Source organism: Eptatretus burgeri, chromosome 5 (assembly GCF_056783735.1).
Source record: "Eptatretus burgeri isolate ZD-2024b chromosome 5, Ebu_testis_v1, whole genome shotgun sequence".
Lineage (NCBI taxonomy): Eukaryota > Metazoa > Chordata > Myxini > Myxiniformes > Myxinidae > Eptatretus > Eptatretus burgeri.
In genome coordinates this window covers 78,528,358-78,548,758 of record NC_140965.1, presented here as the reverse complement: position 1 = coordinate 78,548,758, position 20,401 = coordinate 78,528,358, and the positions used below count along the sequence as shown (strand labels likewise).

General features: G+C 42.7%; 1 protein-coding gene across 1 annotated transcript in view; it reads left to right on the top strand.

Moving 5' to 3' along the window:
- The window catches only part of CDH23 (cadherin related 23), a 683,120-nt gene that overhangs the window by 343,883 nt on the left and 318,836 nt on the right, over positions 1-20,401 (top strand). Inside the window, exons 20-24 of the mRNA XM_085883587.1 lie at positions 2,452-2,529; positions 4,126-4,840; positions 4,929-5,065; positions 8,952-9,089; positions 10,273-10,333. Coding sequence (XP_085739713.1) covers positions 2,452-2,529; positions 4,126-4,840; positions 4,929-5,065; positions 8,952-9,089; positions 10,273-10,333 — 1,129 coding nt within the window. The remainder of the gene's footprint in view (positions 1-2,451; positions 2,530-4,125; positions 4,841-4,928; positions 5,066-8,951; positions 9,090-10,272; positions 10,334-20,401) is intronic.

Below are 20,401 nucleotides of genomic sequence, written 5' to 3'. Positions count from 1 at the left end.
GATAGGGCCAAAAACGATTACATAGTATCACATTTAAAAAATGTATTGGGCCCGATATGTTCTCGTGGATCAGGCATGATGTGGCGGAAGTATGCGCTCTACTGGGTGCCCTTCCAGTTCAGAATAAAATTCTGTCCACGACTCTCATTGAGTAAGTTGAGAGCCATTACAGCCGTGAAATTTTGGTATATATTTCATATGTCAATATCGTACCAATATCTTCTGTGCATACCTGCTGTTCTTGTAGGTGGAAGAAGGCCAATTTTGCCGAAAGCTTTCACCAATAAAGATTGTCCAGAAGCTATGTGCATGACATATATATATATATATATATATATATATATATATATATATATGTATATATATATATATATATATATATATATATATATATATATATATATATATATATATATATATATTGTTGTGGTTGACGAAATTCGCAAACCACCATTCAGGTCCCTTAGGTGAGATATCTCTGCAAGTATATGTGTAGTTAGGCCCAAACCCGTTGTTTAGAGGGAATAAATGTCATTCATGCGGGCTGCGACCCTTCAGGATAGCCGTTTTTCTTTTACTGTCTTTATTTTGGACCAGCCGCCATTACTACCACCACAACCACCACCAACCACGTCTCAACAGCCATCACACAACAACCACCAACCGCAACGCCGCTTCACAACAACAGCCACGACCTTTACCGTCACATCTCGCTCTCGCAACCATCGCATCACCGCCATTCCCGCGCCGCTTGTGGACGCCGATCCTGGACTCGTGCAGGGCGCGCACCGAGCAGTGGGTGCAAAAACACCAGCCTTTCCGAAGAAATCGGATCAAAAACGATTCACGCCCACTTCTGTTCCGTCCTATCAGCGAACGTGGGGCGATTTAGCCCCGCCTCCAGGTGCGTCGGAGTATAATCGCTATATGCAGATTCGCGGATCAAAAATCATTCACGCCCACTTTTCCTCTGTCCAATGGGGAGCCAGCCAGAGGTGAAGGGTTGAAGGTGAAGGAGCGCAGCCCCGGGGGCTATAAAGGGCCGCGTTCGCTCGCCGAAAAGGAGTAGTTGAGTCAGTCAAGGAGAGTTGAGAAGAGAAGAGTCAGAGAAAGCAGTTGGACGGAGCTGAGAAGAGTGGAGAGTTGGAGAGGTGGCGGCGGCGAAGGCAGTCGAGAGGGCGCTCGTGTCAGAGTCGAGGAGCTGCGGAGAGGGGAGGCCGGTAACGCGACCGAGGTCGCGGTGGAGACGCTCGTCGCGGGACCCGAGCCAGCGAGATATCCTCATTCCCCCGAGCATCAACAACCCCCTCCTGTTTCCCCCCGCGCTGAGATAGTGTGAGAAGGGGGCCCCGTTCCCACCCCATTTCCAGGCAGTGCCAGCGAGGCCCGCGGAGTCGGGGCGCCACTGCCATTTTGCGGCTCATCACCAGACGGGAAGGCTCGACGCGGTCTCGGCCCCAGGCCCGTCTGCCCCCCTCATCGTTGAGGATGGTCCCTTTTTCTTTTGCTTTGAGTATATGTGTTGGCGGCGCCGTCTGTGAAGTAAAACTGTATAAGTGTTGCCGTGTGCTCGGTAGTCGGTAGTAGATCTGCATTGTGTTTCTCTTTTACATTTGCTTTTTGTGCAGAATTGTCGTGTCACTTTTACATTTGCTTTTTGTGCAGAATTGTCGTGTCACTTTTATATTTGCTTTTGGTGTATAATTGTATATGTGTGCTTTCCGTTTGCCGCGGAATAAATGTGCTTTATGTTGAACTGTTTCTCCCGTTTCGCTTCGTCTTTTCTTTAATTGAATCTCCATCTTACTTCACGTAAAGGGTTGGTCGTGGGCTAAAAACGCCCGATAAATCAATCGAACCGTCGAGGTTGACGAATAACACCGCTCGGTTATCCCGATAGTACGGAACCGGTCGCTTAAAGTGGCCCGTGTCCGAAGTCGACCTGCGGCGAGGTGCGATCGCCCGGTCTACCCTCCGTGTGGGTACTTAGGTAGGTCGAATTTGGCGAGCAACCCTATCCCACGCGGGGGGCCGATTGGCACGATCGTGGTGAGGCCGAAAGGCCCACCCGTGACTAGTTCCCGGCGTTAGTCCGAGAGGGTCACGACGGGATTGTCCGTCCGGTGGGCGACGTGCCGCGATTCGAGTTACGTGGCCGTTCGCACGCCGGCGGGCACGAATCCGCAACAATATATATATATATATATATATATATATATATATATATATATATATATATATATATATATATATATATATATATATATATATATATATATATATATATATATATATACACATCTGCCTGAAGGAAAGGTTTTATAACACTATCTGAACTGAATGCACTAACAATATTGCAGAGAAGGGTTGTTTTTTTTAAGCTTCTTTCATTGCAAATAGAAGAGTTACATCAGATGCTGATTACATGCCCTTTATCATGTATTCATGTAGGAGAACAACCAGAAGTGTGGTCATCGCGAGGCGGGAACAAAGCGGCACAACGAAGCCTCGCTCATGGATGGTTCTGAGGTTTCTGTGTGTGGAGCACAATAAAAGATTGATGGTGCATTCAAACTGCTTTCCCTAATTGATACATTACATGTTGATGAGGATGAGATTCTGATAAGCGCATGGAATGTAAGCTGAGCTATTTATTGCAGTTAGCTGTTGGCCTACCAACTCGTTATTTCCCTGCATACGCTACTTGATCACCATGTCCCTCGGCCGTATTGACGAGTTCAACCCGCGCGGAGCAAGCTGGGAGGCATATATTGAGCGTCTACAGTACTACGAGCAAGCTAACGGCATAGAGGATGATGCCAGGAAGAAAGAAATCCTGATGTTGGCATGCGGCAGCGAGACGTTCTGAAGAAGAATCTCGCCTTGCCAAGGACCACGATGGATTTAACACAGGCCGAGCTTGTGGCAGATATGAAGGAGCACTGCGAACCCACACCCTCTGTCATTGTGAGTCGATTCAATTTTTTCCCCTCAGCCCGAATTGGGCTGAAAACGGGGTATTGTCGTCACAGGTGTTGTCCAGGCGTCTGTCAACTTTTGGTTTCCGTCAATTTCAAGGAGAACGCCTTGTCCGATTAAATCCATTTTGCAGGGTGTGTTGCGGTTGAGTAGAGGAAGGTTCCTTTCGAAAATGGGCGCGCTGTGATTTTCAATGTGACCGCCACGACAGCCATCTTGAAATTGGTTTCCGTCGATTTCGAGGAGAACGCCTTGTCCGATTAAATCCATTTTTGCAGTGTGTGTTGGGGCTGGGTAGTGGAAGGTTCCTTTCGATAATGAGCGCAATTTGATTCTTGGCAAGGCCACCAGGGGGCCAAAACTGAAAACCTAGAAATGGCTGGATCATCGCCAAATTTTTATCACAGGTATATCTGACGAGGATACATGATATAGAACCCGGATTTTTGATTTGACCTACTTTTCAAGGTTACAGAGGTCAAAGTTCATACTTCGGTGTTCTGGCATCCGTCAACTTTTAGTTTCCGTCAATTTCGAGGAGAACGCCTTGTCCGATTAAATCCATTTTTGCAGGGTATGTTGGGGTTGAGCAGAGGAAGGTTCCTTTCGAAAATGGGGGCGCTGCGATTTTCAATGTGGCCTCCATGGCAGCCATCTTGAAATTGGTTTCCGTCGATTTCCAGGAGAACGCCTTGTCCGATTAAATCCATTTTTGCAGGGTGTGTTGGGGTTGAGTAGCGGAAGGTTCCTTTTGAAAATGGGCACGCTGCGATTTTCAGTGTAGCCGCCACAGCAGTCGTCTTGAAATTGGTTTTCGTCAATTTCGAGAACGGCTTGGCTTGTCCGATTCAATGCATTTTTGCAGTGTGTGTGTGTTGGAGTTGAGTAGAGGAAGGTTCCTTTCGAAAATGGGCGTGCTGCGATTTTCACTAGCCGCCACGGTAGCCATCTTGAAGTGTGATTGATTTTCGATATGACGTCCAACGTGCTCTAACTGACTGCATCATCGTGATATCACTGCTTCCTTTGACAATGCATGGGCTGAGGGGTTACACCCGCTTTGCGGAGCTATTTTATTACATGTGCCGCCAAACCTCGACTCAGTCCATTTCGGTATTTAGATTTCACCTGAAACACCTTGCCCAGCATTGCCAGTTTGCTACTACATTTGACGACATGCTAAGGGACTTGCTCATAGTGGGAGTAAAACAAGATCGAATTCGTCGGCGCCTACTTGCAGAACGGACTCTGACATGTTCCAGTGCTAAGGACATCGCTTTTGCAATGGAGTGTGCAGCCAAAAATGCTGCAGATATTGCTCGCTCCATCGCTTACCAGCTTGGAGCTGACGTGTCATCTGCCAATCACGTGGAACAACATCCAACCAGAAAATCCGACGCCATAACGTCTGGAAACTGCTTGGTGGCTGGTGCTGGTAAATGCTGTTTCCGCTGCAATGGTGAGCATTCTCCCATTACGTGCAGTTTCAAGAATTCCGCTTGCAAGTACTGCCACAAGGTGGGCCATATTGCCTCTGATTGCTTGTCTCAAAAACGGAGGGCAAGGAGAGAGGAATGCAAAACCTACCTCCTTGACTCAGAGCATATCCAGGAAGACATGACTGATGGAGACAGCCCTAACAGCCACAGTGTTCAGTTGTGTGACCTTTTCCACATAAAGTCTTGCAGACAGTCCATTCCTATATTGGTTATAGTAGATATCGACGGACAGACTGTGGAAATGGAAGTAGACATGGGTGCTGCTGTCTCAATCATGAGTGAAGCAGCTTTCCATAACCTGTGGGGGAATTCTGAACAACCCAGCCCTCCGTTGGACCCAATCCGACTCACTACATATACCGGTGAGTCAATTCAAGCTTGCAAGTCGTGTGATGTCACAGTAACCTACAGCAACAAAACTCACCAATCACAACTCTCGGTCGTCTCCAGGGATGGACCCACACTTCTCGGATGAAACTGGCTTGATGTTGTCAAACTCATTTGGGAACACATCAATCGACTGCAGGCTTCCAAGCTACCAACCGTACTACAGCAACCTCACACGTTACTATAGAGAGGCTGTGCCAGTGCTTTGCCACTCATAGTTTGCACACATGATAGTCACTGACAATGGAACCTGTTTCTCAAGCTCTGAATTCACTGAATTCACCCGCCTGAACGGGATAATTCACAAGTTTATGAGCCCACACCATCAAGCTTCAAATGGACTCTCCGAACACTCCGTGAATTTCATCAAGTCTGGTCTAAATAAGAGACACTGTGGAAGCCTTCAGACCAGACTATCATGTTTGCTTTTCGCTCACCGTATCACTCCCGACACTAGAACTGGGTGACACCAGCTGAGCTGCTGATGAAACGACGTTTGCATACATGACTGGATTGTCTAAGACCAGACGTGGCATCGTTCGTGCATCAAAAATCAGTGGAAACAGATTTCATCATGACAAACATGCAGTACGGCGCTCGATAAACATCAGGGACCCGGTGTTTGTGAAAAAAACTTTTGACGCGGAAAGGCTGGGCTACCACGGAGGGTTCACAAAAACGAGGGACCGTTGTCCTACAAGATCAAACAAGAGGACAATCGAGTCAGCCGAAGGCACCTTGATCATGTCCGGTATCGGTCGTGTGATCCTGTCATCTTCACAAATGATGTCTCACCACTTTCTGAACCTGTGAAGAGTGACGTTAGTGCTGCAGATGGTACTGCACCACTCCCTGAAGCTGACCCCAATAACGCTGTTGCAGCGCCGCCAGTGGGGCCATCTGTTGGCTTTGTACCACGACGATCATCCAGAGTTCCGAAGGCGCCTATCTGCCTCGATTTGTAGCCAATACTCATATATTCATGATCTTTGTATTATTTACTAGTGTCTTCATTACTCTTGTGTTCATCTTTTATGCATTTTCACACTTATGGGAGGGGGGAGATGTCATGTATTCATGTAGGACATCAACCAGAAGTGTGTGCATCGCAAGGCGGGAACATAGTGGCACGATGAGGCTGGGCTCCTGGAGGTTTCTGAGGTTTCTGTGTGTGAAGCACAATAAAAGATTGATGGTGCATTCAAACTGCTTTCCCTGCTTGATATATTACTCCCTCTTTACCTTTTCACAATATAAATATTCTTGGAAATCCACATTCATTTGACACTCATAGCACTTGCTTGCTTGTGCTCTAATAAATTAAAAAAACTCGATTCACAATGTGTCCTTAAAGTGAACATCCTAGTTTGTAATTCGGTGCGAAAGAAAAACAATTAACAAATTACATTTCATTGAAATGCATTGTCTGAAACTTCAGGATATGAAACTCGACAAGAAAGAATCATAAATTTTCGATCGGCATGTTTACCTTATGGAAGAGAAATTATTTTCTCAGATGTTAATTAAATAATTGCAAATGGTGTCGTTTTGAGACGGCTGAATCAGCAAATGCCACAATTAAATTATGCTGTGAAGCGTGTATTACGCATGTCCGGGTACTCAACGGTGAATATGTCGGTCCCTCCTGGAGTGTTTTCCACCACATTCACAATGTATGGCTCGTCTTTCCACTCTGGAGCATTATCATTCACATCCAGCAAGGTAATGTTCACCTGTAAATCAGATGGTAACCTGGGTTTATTCGGAATTGCAGATTTTTTTTTTTTTGCCCACAGACATTGAGGATCATGGAAGACATGGACATGAAAGGATGGTTTCAAAAAATTAGATGCGAGATAAAAAATATTGAAATCATATATTCTTAGGTTAGGCAAAATAATGTGAGTCAAGCAGTTAGTCAGTGAGTTTGATGACATTACCAAACAGGTACTCACCGTGGCAATGCCCGTCTTCTGATTCAAACCTACTCCTCCATCCACGGCACGGATAATTAGAATATACTGAGAAGACAGTTCCCTGTCGAGCAGTCCTGTGCTTGAGATCTCTCCTGCGGTGAAATATAACAATAATAATAATAACAAGATATTTATAAAGTGCCTTTAACACGATGTCTCAGGGCACTTTACAAAAATTATCAAGTGAAAAAAAAGAAGAGAACAATGTCCGAAAAAATATAAACAATAATGCACAGATAAGCCACTTGATAAGAAACAATACAGCAGTGGTTAAATGCAATCAATATATATATATTTTCATACCAATGCACAGTAAAAAAAAAAAAATAGAAAGAACTGACTGAAATCTCAAAGATGAAAATCCAACAGTGGATTACAATATTACTGTTTTCATCAAGTGAATAGTGTCATTGCATGTGATATCACCAAAATATCCGATGCATTCCTCTTTTCTAGTTATCATTGCAAATAGTTCTCCTTTAAATTGGACTCGTGAGATTGTGAATAATTGTCTCTTTTCTAAGAATGAGTTTGGAGCATTTCCTAGCTTTACCTTGACTTAATTTGTGGAGCTTCCTTTTCCATCTCAATTTCCTTCAAGATATTGGCTGCTAATTTTAGCAGATTAGGTTTCTACAGAGTTTCAAAATCCTTTGCGTCACAACTTGTTTCCCCAGCGGTTATGGATGAAATGAACCTTGCGGTCATATTTGATTTCATTTGTCACAGCAAACCAAAGGCTTTCAGGTCAATCAGCACTGAAAAAGGTCACCGCATGTGCGCTGAACCAATTTCACCTCTATAAAGCTCCCGATGGAAGCGTCCCCCAACTACTATTGAGGCTTTTTTGGTGTGTGCTGCAACAGCAGCTTCTCAATTTTCGACTGACAAAAAATTTGAATTTTTTTTGGTTAATTGAGAGGCAACATAATTCTCTCAAAGGCAGGTGTTTTTATTTGTTTTTTTTTCTCCATGAGAGTGAAGCGAAGAGAAGAGCAAGGTTAAATTGACAGTAAGGGTAGTGGGGCAACAACGGGGCACAACTAGCAAGAGAATAAACAAACAGGAATGGAAGAGAGAGAAAGGGGAGGAAGCATTGAAATCACCAAGTAAGAGGGATGGGTTTTCAAGAGTTAATGGGGTTAATAAAGATCATGAGTCAGGTTGGTGGATGACATGAGGTGGTGTTGAACTGTCTGTTTGAAGCACTGGAGGAAAGAGCGAGACAGAACAGCCTCTGGAAAGTGGGTCAATCGATGTGAGAGGCAAGAAACAAAGGAGTTAAGGTGTGCAGTCAGTCTCTATTTTGCATGTTCAATCAGGATGGGGTTATTGGAAGAACTCGTGTATGTTGGTGTTGCTGGGGAGGGACAGAGGACTGAAAAGAGCTGAACAACTTATTGAGAAAAAAAATATGGGTTTCAGCCTGCTTTGCTGATTTTGTCCAACTGTGCTGTGTTGGTGCAAAACAGAACTGATGAAACATTTTGTTATTTATATTATCGGTTAAAACTCAAAATTGGAGTATCCTATCATAATGATTATTTTTTAAAACTTATTTTACAAAGATGGATGCTCATGGTAGAGGTGATGACTGAGGGCAGACAAGCTGGTACACCTACACTGGAGCAGAGGAGAAATAGCAAATAAAGAAGGGACAATTGGGCCAGGAATAAACAAAGAGTTAAAATAATAAGTTGGGATGAAAAATAAAACGTACAATTAAGCAACAAGTTCAACTTCAGTGAATTTTGCAGTAAATGTGTGAATGCAGTCTTGTCTTGCCTTTGCGATTTTTTTTTTTTTTGGTATACCTTGTCGAGGCTCGTATGAGAACTAATAAAGAAGGGAGAAGCTATAAGAGAAGAGCAATGCCAAACGTTTGTCTATAACTCATCACATAACAGCCAATCACAAACTCACAAAAGTTGGGATGTGGCAGCATCCATAGAAATTACTAAGAAATTCACTAAAGTTGCATTTACTGTTTAATGGTGTAGTTTTCATTTAACAGTGCAAAGTGATTAATTTTGCTGATAAGAGGTAATAAAGTCATCATTGTTTCACTTTAACCTTCCAAATGTTTCCCCATGCAATTATATCCTTCCAGAGAAGCAAACCTGAGCGAGGGTTGATGCGAAACTGGCTGGAGCCTTGGAGCAGGTGGATGACCGAGTGTTGTCCGTACTCAACAGATGCATCGGCATCCGTGGCATTCACATACAGCACGGTAGCACCTATATATGGGGTATGGTTATCGATAGAAACAGTCAGACTTTGTTTCCAATTATTTTGCTTGGTGAATCTGAAAAATAACAATTTATAGTGAGTGAAAATTTTTACGACATAGATTTTGTTGGGTGAAGACCAAAACATAACTTGGAGCCAATGATGGAGTCAGGATGAAGAATGCTTGTCAGGTTTATCAAAAAAAAAAAAGAGTAAAGTTGGTTATGAAGATATATTTGCAATGATGTATACCAAAAAACATCTATAAAGACCAGCATCATACATCACTGCTTAAGAAAAAATACTCTGTTCACGTACGTGTGTTAGTACAAAATTTGAAGAAGCTTTTCAGGTTTTTCAAAAAAACGAAATAATTTTGAAATGAATACACCTGTCCTTTATTTATTATGTTGAAATTAAAATCAGAGCTTCAAGTATGGATGGAATCAATACAACGTTGATTGAGGTATGCTAACTGCCATGGGAAGGAAGCAGAAGCTGACATTTTGGACGTGTTAACCATAATTCAGAGCAATAGAACATTGAAGTGATGACACTAGACTTCTCAAGCAAGCCTAGTTATTCGTTCTACTCGGAGATTAAATGAACCTACTTCACATCTTTTACAAGAGATTACAAAAAAAAAACGTTTCAAAATACACAATGTGGTCAATTCAGCATTGCAGCTTGTCTATATCCAGCCGCTGAGCTTGTCATCTAGAGTAAAAAAAAAAAATCAACCTTCAGTGTCTGCTCATAACTCACAATTTGAACAGGTGAATACTAAAAATATATCCAAATTACTACAGCTGCAAATATATCCCTTAAAAGAATTAATGGAAGAGATGAGATGCTGGTATAACACTTGGAACACGCAAGCAAGTCTCAAATTCTCATCGTCTCTCCTGAAGGATTGCCAAATCAACCCACCTATCAATTTACACAATTAACCACTAGAAGCAGTTCACTCTTTGAAACTTCAGAGCCTCACCATCAGTTACAACCTCTCCAGGGCAGACCATACATATTAAAGCTGACCTTCAAAGCAGGCTGCAGACTGAATCCTCTGTCATGCAAAGTCCTCCTTTGGTAAACCTGAATTCATGGCTCACAGCCTCCAACACTTATTTTTTTTCCATAGCACAATGCAGTACTCTTCTACCATATGGACAGGTGCCTCTGTTTCACGCCTGTCTATCCAGGTTGCTGTGGAATCCCAAGCTCTCAATGTCACAGAATCTCCCACACAGAAGCAGACGCATTGTACCCACTATTTTCTCATTGCGAACAGATTAGTAACCTCAGTTTTCCATCAACTTTCCTCACATCATGAACCGTCTGCTTTTTCATACATTCATTCCTATTCAGTTGTTACAGGTTACACAATTTCTTCCAGCATCCCCTTCCTTGTGAAACTGCCATAATCCATGCATACTACTCACCTCCACTTTTGTTCCTCTTTCCTGCTTGTGTAACCTCCATTCTCAGTCTATTGAATCCCACTCTTCCCTCCAGTGCTTCAGGTTTGCAGTACAATACCATCTCTTGCAATCACCAATCCTGACACATGATATTTTCTATCCTCATGAACCCTCCAATACTTCTCCATAACTCCTTGCTGGTTCCTTCTCTCTTCTTTCTCCTACTCATGTTTATTCACCCCCTTGGTGCATCCACATGTTGTCCCACCGTCCCAATGGTAGTGCATTTCCTTTTACCCTTCGTCACCTTTCTTACAGGCACATTGACTCTGGATACAAAGATAACACCATAGTCCTAATTCTAATTCCACTGGTTTTTAACCTCTGCCATCGAAGATCGGAGGTTACTGTTTTCACCCCCTTTCTGTTTGTTTGTTTGTTTGTGAACAGTATTACGGAAAAACTCCTCGACGGATTTCGACGAAACTTGGTGGGGTGATTAGGTTTGGTCCAAGGATCATGCCATTAGATTTTGGAATTGGTCCAAAATCCAATATGGCCGCTATGGCGGCCATTTTGAAAAAAAATTTGAATTTTATTTTTTGCATTTCTATATGTTTTAAGTGATTTCCAACCCCCCCACCCAACAAAATAAAATTGTTAGAGAAAAAAAAATAGAAAATTTTGCAACTTTTTTTTTCAACAAAATTTCGATTTTTTTTTTTTTGCATTTCTACATGTTATAAGTGATTTCAAACAAAAAAAACATGCCAAGATTATAATTGCGGCTGATTTTGGAACTTCAGGTGGATATACCCAAGTAAAATAAATTTCTGTCTCAAGGAATCTAGTTATGACGAATGAATTGAGTATGTAAAAGTTAAAAGTAAAAGGGAAAGTTGCAAACTATAACTCTGAGCACTGTTGACGTCAAATTGAATGAATAGGATATCAGGTTCACTTGAGTGACCTAGCAGTATTGGCGGCGGAGGTTTTGCACTCTACCGAGTGCTCCCCCTCTAGTTAATGATTTGTTTTTCACCTCCCACTCTTTATTTCCAACCAGTAACTTATTTTACTTCCATTCTTTTATTTTTTCTCCCCTTTTCTGATATCTGCACGGAAATTCTTCAATGTTTCTCTTTTCATTTTGCTCTTCCACCTGCTCTCTTCACCTCTGACCAATCCTTTTCTTGTATTTTTCCCTTCAAATTATTTCTTCTCCAACCCTGAAAATTTTCTACAGCTCACTTTCTTCAGCCACCACTCTCTCCAACTCCCATCCTGCTACCAACTTCTCAAAGTTCCTTCAGAATTCATGGCCCTGCAGTTAGTCTATGACAATGAAACTGAGCTTTCCTTATCATCAGGGGAAAAAAATGCCTCAGAAAAAAATAATCAAAACAACTCACACTTTAGCCACTGACAAAAGCATAAATTGTTTATGAATCTGCCAGGAAAGTTTAATTGAACTAATAGTTAATTTAGCAAATCTGTCAGTCATTTTAGAACAGATGAGATAGGAATATGCACAAATGTAGATGTACAGGGTGTTCCAAAAAGACACGGACAACTTTGGTTGTAAATATATTGAGAACCACAAATGATACAACAATACCCTTTGGTTTATGAATGAACGAAATTAATTAAATAAATGAACAAAAGTGGTGATTATATGACACAGAAACTCATAAAGTTTTGTGCACGCTATCAATACACTTCAATGTGAGCTCCGTTTGTTGTGCGCAGGACATCAAGGCGGAACACGAGTTCTTACCATGTTCGAATCAGCATGTTTGCGTCTACCAGTGCACATACATCTGTGATCTGAGAACGAAGATTCTGCAGGTTTGCCACCTTGGTGTTGTAGACAACATATTTGACAAACCCGCGACATTAAAAAAAAATTAAGGGGGTTATGTCTGGTGATCGTGAGGGCCAGGCATTTGGTCCATCTCAGCCAATCCAGCTACCTGGAATTTTTTCATTCAGGGTGGCTCGAACGACTAAGGCCCACTGAGGGGGAGCGTCGTCCTGTTGAAAAATTATATCGGGTTGCAGGTCTTCAATCTGTGGGAAGGCGAATCCTTCCAACATGTTCATGTAAATTGTTGAGGTCACGGTATCCTCTGCAAAGAAAAACGGACCCACCAAGCGGACATGGAGAAGGCCACACTACACACTGACCTTTGGACTATTACGTATGTGTTCAATGACCACGTCGGGTTTTCAGAGCCCCAGATCCTCAAATTGTGCTGGTTGACCTTACCCGACACATCCCAGGAAAAAATTGCATTCCTTTCCTGCAGTAATTCTCTGCAGACTAATGTAGTTGACCTTTTACCAACTACAGTATATGAGAGTACAACTATCATATACTATAGTTCTAACTGTCACGTTTTTTGCTTGGGGAGAGCAAGCTTTGTCTGTGAACATGACCGTTTTCAGGTAATCTTCATCATCCTCTAAGTGACTGAGCATTTCCAAGACAAACACCTTGAATTTGGGTTCATCATTTGGTTTGAGTTCCTGCAGAATCTGCACCTTATAGGCATAAAAATTCAGTCTTTTATGCACAATCCTGTGTACAGTGCTGGTTGGTAGTCCCAGTTATCTGGCTGCACATCAGATCGATTTTCTGGGACTTTGTTGAAATGATTCACGCACTCGTTCAACGTCTCTGCACTTGTGCTTGGTTAAGCGGTCCTTTTCTGTTTCTGACAACTTCCAGTCTCCTTAAACCTCCTGTACCACTCTCTGGTACTAGTCCGTGATGGTGGATTCCTTCCATACCTTGTACGGAAATTACACTGAACTTCCGTGTTGGATCTTGTCTCGATGAACCATTCGACACACTGATCTTTCTCCTATGGAGTCGCCATTTTCTTTTACATTAAACCACCAGACCTGAAAATAAAGAAAACGTTCTGAATTTCAGTATCATACAAACCAAAGGGTATTCTTGTATCATTTGTGGTACTAAATATATTAACAACCAAAGTTGTTCAGGTCTTTTTGGAAACACCCTGTATAACTGTTGGACTTATTCCTTGACCATCCTCTTCTTCAAGATAGTTCAATCTTATCTAAATGTGCAATCCCGAGAGCTTTCTCCATAGTTTAAAACTAGTTATTGCATTCTTCATCTAAAACAAAGAAAATATAAACTTTTACCTCTTCTAATATTCAAACTTCAGAACAAGCTTTTTGAAAAAGTCAAATGGTTGAATAAATTGCATGATGGATACGAGAACAGCACATAATTCTGCCAGGCTGAACAGTTCACGTTTTGCATCTCACTGATAAGGCCAGATGTGCTGACCTGAACCAAAATCTCATGAGCTTGTTCTTGTCATCTAACCAACTCATTCACCAAGTTTTGTCATAATCCATCCCAAACGTTTTGAGATATCATGCTATATTGCGAGGAATTTGGAAACCTTTTGCACATAAACAGACAGCAGTCCCCAAGCTTAGTTATTTCGATAAGTATGTGTTAATAGTTAGGGCCCCATCCCCTATGTCTAACGGGAATTACATGTGTACGCTGTGAAGTTTCCTTATAGTTAGTTTTTTACATCAATCCCCTTCACTTCTTCGCACCACCGACTCCATTGCCCACGTGTTTTTGGCTGAAGGCGTGGGCGGAGCCTCCATCGCATCAGATTGAGACTCGGCTCCGAGGAAGGGCAGGGAGCGTTTCCTCCAGCCAATGGGTGAAGGGCGAGCACGGCCGAGGCGCTCCGGCCAATGGGAGGCCAGAGTGCCGGAAACTACTACAGAGCCTCTTCGGGGGGCCGGCCTCCGAGATGCCCCGACACCCCCCCCCCGAGACGCCCCGTCCAATCAGGAGGCTCATCACCACAGGGCAGACTCCACCCCAGCCAGATGAAGTGTTCGCCCCATCCAAAGGGAAGAGAGGGTGTTCGTCAAGGAGAGTAGAGAATTCATCGTGGCGACTGCTCTGTGTGTGCGTCGGAGCAGTGATCGTGGCCATTGCTTTGGTCTGTTGTCGTGGTTGTCCGCGATCATGGTCTGCGGTCTTTGGCGGGGCTCCTCGTGGTGGTGGTGGTCGAGCAGCCAGGATTGTGGGCTCGTGGATTTCGGGTCGTCGGTTCGAGTCCCACTGTGGTGGGTTGGAGTCGGTGTGACCGGACGAGGCAGAAAGGTACCTGGCCAGGCTCTGTTCGCCCAGCTCGCCTTCCCTCTCGAGCCGAAGGGTCCAATAAAGACTCGACGGGGTCCATTTCGTGTGTGTGTGTGTGTGTGTGTGTGTGTGTGTGTGTGTGTGTGTGTGTGTGTGTGTGTGTGTGTGTGTGTGTGTGTGTGTGTGTGTGTGTGTGGTGCCAGTCTGTTAGGTAGAATTGTTTAAGTGTTTTCTTTTCATTATACATTACATTTTATTCGGTTGTAACTCTGCTCTGGATCTCCCTTCCCAATTATTGCCCCCATTATAAATAAACCCCCAATTGTTAAATGTTCCAGTTCGTTGTCCGTGTTTTCTTCCATTGACCCAGCACGGTGTGGGCTTGAGAAATAGTGAGGCCGTCTGTGCCATAATTTGTCAATGGGTCCGACGGACTTTGGTAATTCCGCTCGGTTACACCAGACCGAGGTCGCTAGAGCGACCCGGTTCGACAGAGTCCATTGAGGGTGTGACTTCCCCGGTAATTTGACGACGTGCGTACTTAGGTATATTGAAATTTGGCTATTAACCCTACCCCACGCCATCAGAGAATTGGCGAGCACGGTCCTTAAGTGACCCGTCACTTTTGGAGTTGTCCGAGAATCACGACCTAAATTTCAGGTGTTCGGTGAGAGACGGCTCTACTGCTCCACCTGGCGGCCGTTCCTCGCCACCGACTCTCGGCCCACAACAATATATAGTTTTTAGCTTTTTGAAAAAGTCAAATGGTTGAATAAATTGCATGATGATACATTCTATGCTGGAGCCTGTGAGACAATATTGCACAAGTTTTGGTAATACCGATGACAAAGGTAACTAAGCAACAATTATTTCAATTTATAAAGTGGAAAGCATAAGGTGAGGCTTGGCTCGAGTTTGTTCCTTGAACAATATATGGCATATATACACCATATAACACATAATGGTTTTCAGCATCAATCGCTGAAAAGTTACCCACATCAAATTGAATCACCAAAAAGTTTCCAGAATTATCCATTTTCAATATAAACTTGTAAACTTCCTTCAAATTATACTCTGCTAAGTATTTTTTTAACCAGTCGCTTTGCTGACGTACCTGATCAAAAAATGACAACATGTTGTACTTCACAAACATTCTGCTCTACTCACTATAATTTGCCAAGGACATCTTCCATCTGCTTGGAAGTCAGTTAACATCACCTTCATCAACCATCCTTGCTGCTTATACATTGCATGAGCAAAAATCATTTCCACTTCGCTGCGAAGCTCAATGTTAGGTGCTTTGTTTTGAACCCCCACTGAAAATGAGTGAAATTAAACATTTTGAAAATTTCCAATTATTCTCACACAGATTTCAACATCACCGTAATGCATAGTTTCAAGTTGTTTAAACTTTTTAATGCAAGAAGATTATTTGAAATACCAGGTACCACCAGTGGTGATATTACGATACATATTTACATTGAGAGAATTGGAGTCTTCCCCCCCCCCCACCTTAAACTGCCTCCCCCAGATATGCTACACAGACAGAAACCATACTTGGGGTATCCTTAGGCAACATGTAAAATTTGGTTGGATTTGGCTCAATAGCTTTTTCTTTCGTTTTTGAAGCATATGTAAACAAGCAAATAAACAAATATGCAAATTCACTTTAATAGAATCAATAAAACTTTTATTTAATCAAAACACCAATCACATTTCTCCCTGAGAAAATATTTCGCTACTATTCATCAGTTTTGACATCATCCCAAGTCTGCTTATTGAGTGGATGGATATTCTGAATCTCCGTGAAGAGATATTATTTTTCTGATATCCCCGGTGCTTCTGAGATAGTTCCATCACAAAATGCTTTATCAGACTATCAGAGAGAGCGAGGGAGGGCTGAAGGAGGGTGGAGAGGGTGAGGGAGAGTGATGCATGAAAGTAAAAGTTAAACGATGATGCAAAAACCAAACAAACAAACAAGCAAATGAATGATCAGTTTACGCGCAACAAGCAGAAGCAGAATAGGTACAAAGGAGAGGAATCTACTTCTTCTTCTTCAACGCCACCATTAGTCCACATTTCTTGTGGTGTCGGCCGGGGGAAGCTTGGCCCGAGTCTTCACGAACCGGCTGGCCACGCCTGAAGTTGGACTAGTTAGGACAGGAATTTAGAATTTGGCCATGGTGCCAAAGATAGCTCACCTACTCTTCGCAAAGGACACCATGGGATCTTTAATGTTCACCGACGAATGCTAGCAGACAGGAAGCCCATTTAACGCAATCCGAGGGATGGCCCGCACATTGATGAATCACCCAGACTGTAAAACACCAGGCTGACAGTTTATAGCTGAGTTGGGAATCAAACCCAGGCTAGACAGCTTAGAGGCAAGTGTGTATACCTCCAGGCCATCCTGCCAGCCCTTACAAGGGAAAGGAATGGAGAAAGCAAAAGGAAAGCACAATTCAGTTGAACTCAGTGTGCACGGAGTTTTACTTCTGCATTTGATTCCTGTACGGGGAACAAAGGGATTTCATTGGAGATGGTAAAATGTATGGCGTGATTTGGAGGAAGGCGATGAGATAGAATAGATATGGAAAGAAGAAGCCACAGATACAAAAATGTTAAAAGGCACAGGTGGATCACTGGGTCCTCCATACATGAAGCTACGTAAACCCTCAATTCTGCAATCAAATCGATGAAGCAGAAACAAACACAACTTCTCCAAAGCCAGATGAGAGAACAGCACAAAGCCCAATGAACATGTCAAATGGAGATTGATCAGCACTAAATCTCTGTCTGCTTGACAAGGGCCATGGGCTCCTGCAGTAGTAGAATGAAAATGGCATCTAGACAGGTGGGAAAATAACGATGCCAAGGTACATACTATTGCAGAATCAGAGCCACAGAATGTTTCACCATGCACATGAGAACCCAATGATGAATGCAAAAGGACCAGAGTAATGGGAAAATCAAGTAAAGGGTTCAAAAAACCAGGCTATTGAATGCTGTCTGAAGAAAAAGTAAGACACAAAGGACAGCCCAAATAGGTTGCAAAACCACTGCTGTCAAGAAAATTAAAAAAAAGAGAGGAAAGTCAGTATAAAAACAGCAAAAGGTTGTAAAAGAATCATGAAAGGATCTCATATAAGTGAAAGCAAAAGACGTTAGAGAAGACATGAAAATCTGGTTTAGCTAAAAGCTCCTCCTCAGCCACTGGTGATTCCTCCTTTTCACACCATTCATGTTTTTTCATGACGAGAGTGCAGTAACTGTCATTAATAGATAAAGAACCATACCAACAAACTATTTCATAATTCAAACCAACAGCAATATTAGAAAGTGGGAAACAGAGGAATATAAAAATAAACCAATGTCACCCGCAGGGTGACCCGTATATTGCCAAAAGGTGACCACGTGTGACTTCTTTAAGGTCACACTGAGGTGAACAGAGCTGCAATCCACCAGGAGCGACTCCTTGAGGAATATCTGCCTACGAGAGATTCCGATGAGAATCGTTCTACAGAGTAACCATGAAAAATATGCGTTTGCCTCATGACGTCACCAAATGACATCATAATGTCTCAAGCTTGACATATCCAGAAAGCACTCATCGAGGTGTTCAATTTGAGGTACTACACGATATGGTTCCTAAAACTTGAAAATTTGACCTTGGGGTCAAATATGTTTGACCTCAGGTGCTAACCATGAAGGTCAAGGCCAATCGCCACCAAAAAATAATCAGCTGAGCGCCAGACCATATACTACTTTCCCATAAAGTTTGGAGACGATTAGATTAAAATTACTCAAAAAATAAGGGATTCGTCGACTCCCCTGATTTGCGACAAAGTGACCTTGACCTTCAAAATTTTATGCGCTGAAAGGGACCTCTATAGGCCTCTGATATGTGAAGCTACAAAAATTTCCAATGATAACTGTGCTCTGCAGAGTATTTTTATACGTGATTACAGACAAAAAAAAAAAACCATATGAAGGTCAAGGCCAATCGCCACCAAAATTAATCAGCTGAGCGCCAGACCATGAACTATATTCCCATGAAGTTTGAAGACGATCCGATCAAAATTACTCAAAAAATAAGGGTTTCGTTGACTCCCCTGATTTGCGACAAAGTGACCTTGACCTTTGACTTTGACCTTCAAAATTGTATGCGCTGAAAGGGACCTCTATAGGCCTCTGATATGCGAAGTTACAAAAATTTCCAATGATAACTGTGCTCTGCAGAGTATTTTTATACGTGATTACAGACAAAAAAAAAAAAAGCATATGAAGGTCAAGGCCAATCGCCACCAAAATTAATCAGCTGAGTGCCAGACCATGAACTATATTCCCATGAAGTTTGAAGACGATCCGATCAAAATTACTCAAAAAATAAGGGTTTCGTTGACTCCCCTGATTTGCGACAAAGTGACCTTGACCTTTGACCTTGACCTTCAAAATTTTGTGTGCTGAAAGGGACCTCTATAGGCCTCTGATATGCGAAGTTACAAAAATTTCCAATGATAACTGTGCTCTGCAGAATTTTTTATACGTGATTACAGACAAACAAAAAAAATAAAAATAAATAAAAATAAAAAATAAAAAACATACAAGCTGACTAACATATCTTGCAGAAACTTCGTTTTGGCAAGATAATAATCTTTCCTCTAAGACATGATGGTACGTTGTTAAGTCTGTCACTGGTGTAAGCTCTCCCTTCCATCCCTTACCTCTCCTAAAATGGCACCACAGCCGACTCCGCTCGTGAGAAGGCCAAATGCCTCAATTCTGTGTTGGCTTTAAAATGTTGTGTCCCCATTCCCTCATTCTCTGTACTCACTCCAGCCAGTCACACCTAACTGCTCTTGGACTCTGAGTCTTTTTCACCTGAGAATGTGGAGAAGTTTCTGGCAAACCCCAACTTTGATTCTGCAACTGGACTGGACAGCATCAGCTCACGCGTCCTATAAACCTGCTCTGCTGCTCTTGCACATAATCTTTCTACCATTTTCACTCTATCATTTGTCCGAGGTCATCTTCCATTCACTTGAAAATCAGCCAACATCACCCCAATACACAAAAAATGTGCAAAAAGTTATCCCCCGAACTGCAGACCCATCAACTTTATACATACTTCCAATTATTAGCAAGGTCATGGAATCCATCATTGCAGTTGACATTAAATCCTTCATGTTTTTTTCTAATGGCCTGATCTCAGATCATCAAATCGGAATCAGAGCAGGTCACTCTACTTTTGACATGCTGTTTCTGCTCTCCTGATAATGGATGGAGGTCCTCAATCCCAGATATGAGATCAGGGCTGTCTCTCACGAGACACATCTCAAGCATTCAATCCAGTTTGGCATCCTGCCTTGCTCATCCAAACTCTCTGACAATGGCATCCAAAATCCTTTCATCTCCTCCCTCTCTGTCAAGGATGGGGTGCTCCCAAGGCAGTGTTCTGGGCCTATTCCTATTCCTAATCTTCATCAATGATCTCTCAGACTCTCCGGAAAATCCACTTTATATATTTGCTAATGACTCCATCCTCTGCTGCGACATCGCTCATCCTTTAGACATACAGACAGCAGCCTCTTACCTCTCTTCAGACCTTGACAACATCACAAGCTGGTCAAGCACCTAGAATATGTCTTTAAATCCTGACAAATCTCAATCTCTCTCTGTGTGTGTCTGTGTGTCTGTGTGTCTGTGTGTCTGTGTGTCTGTGTGTCTGTGTGTCTGTGTGTCTGTGTGTCTGTGTGTCTG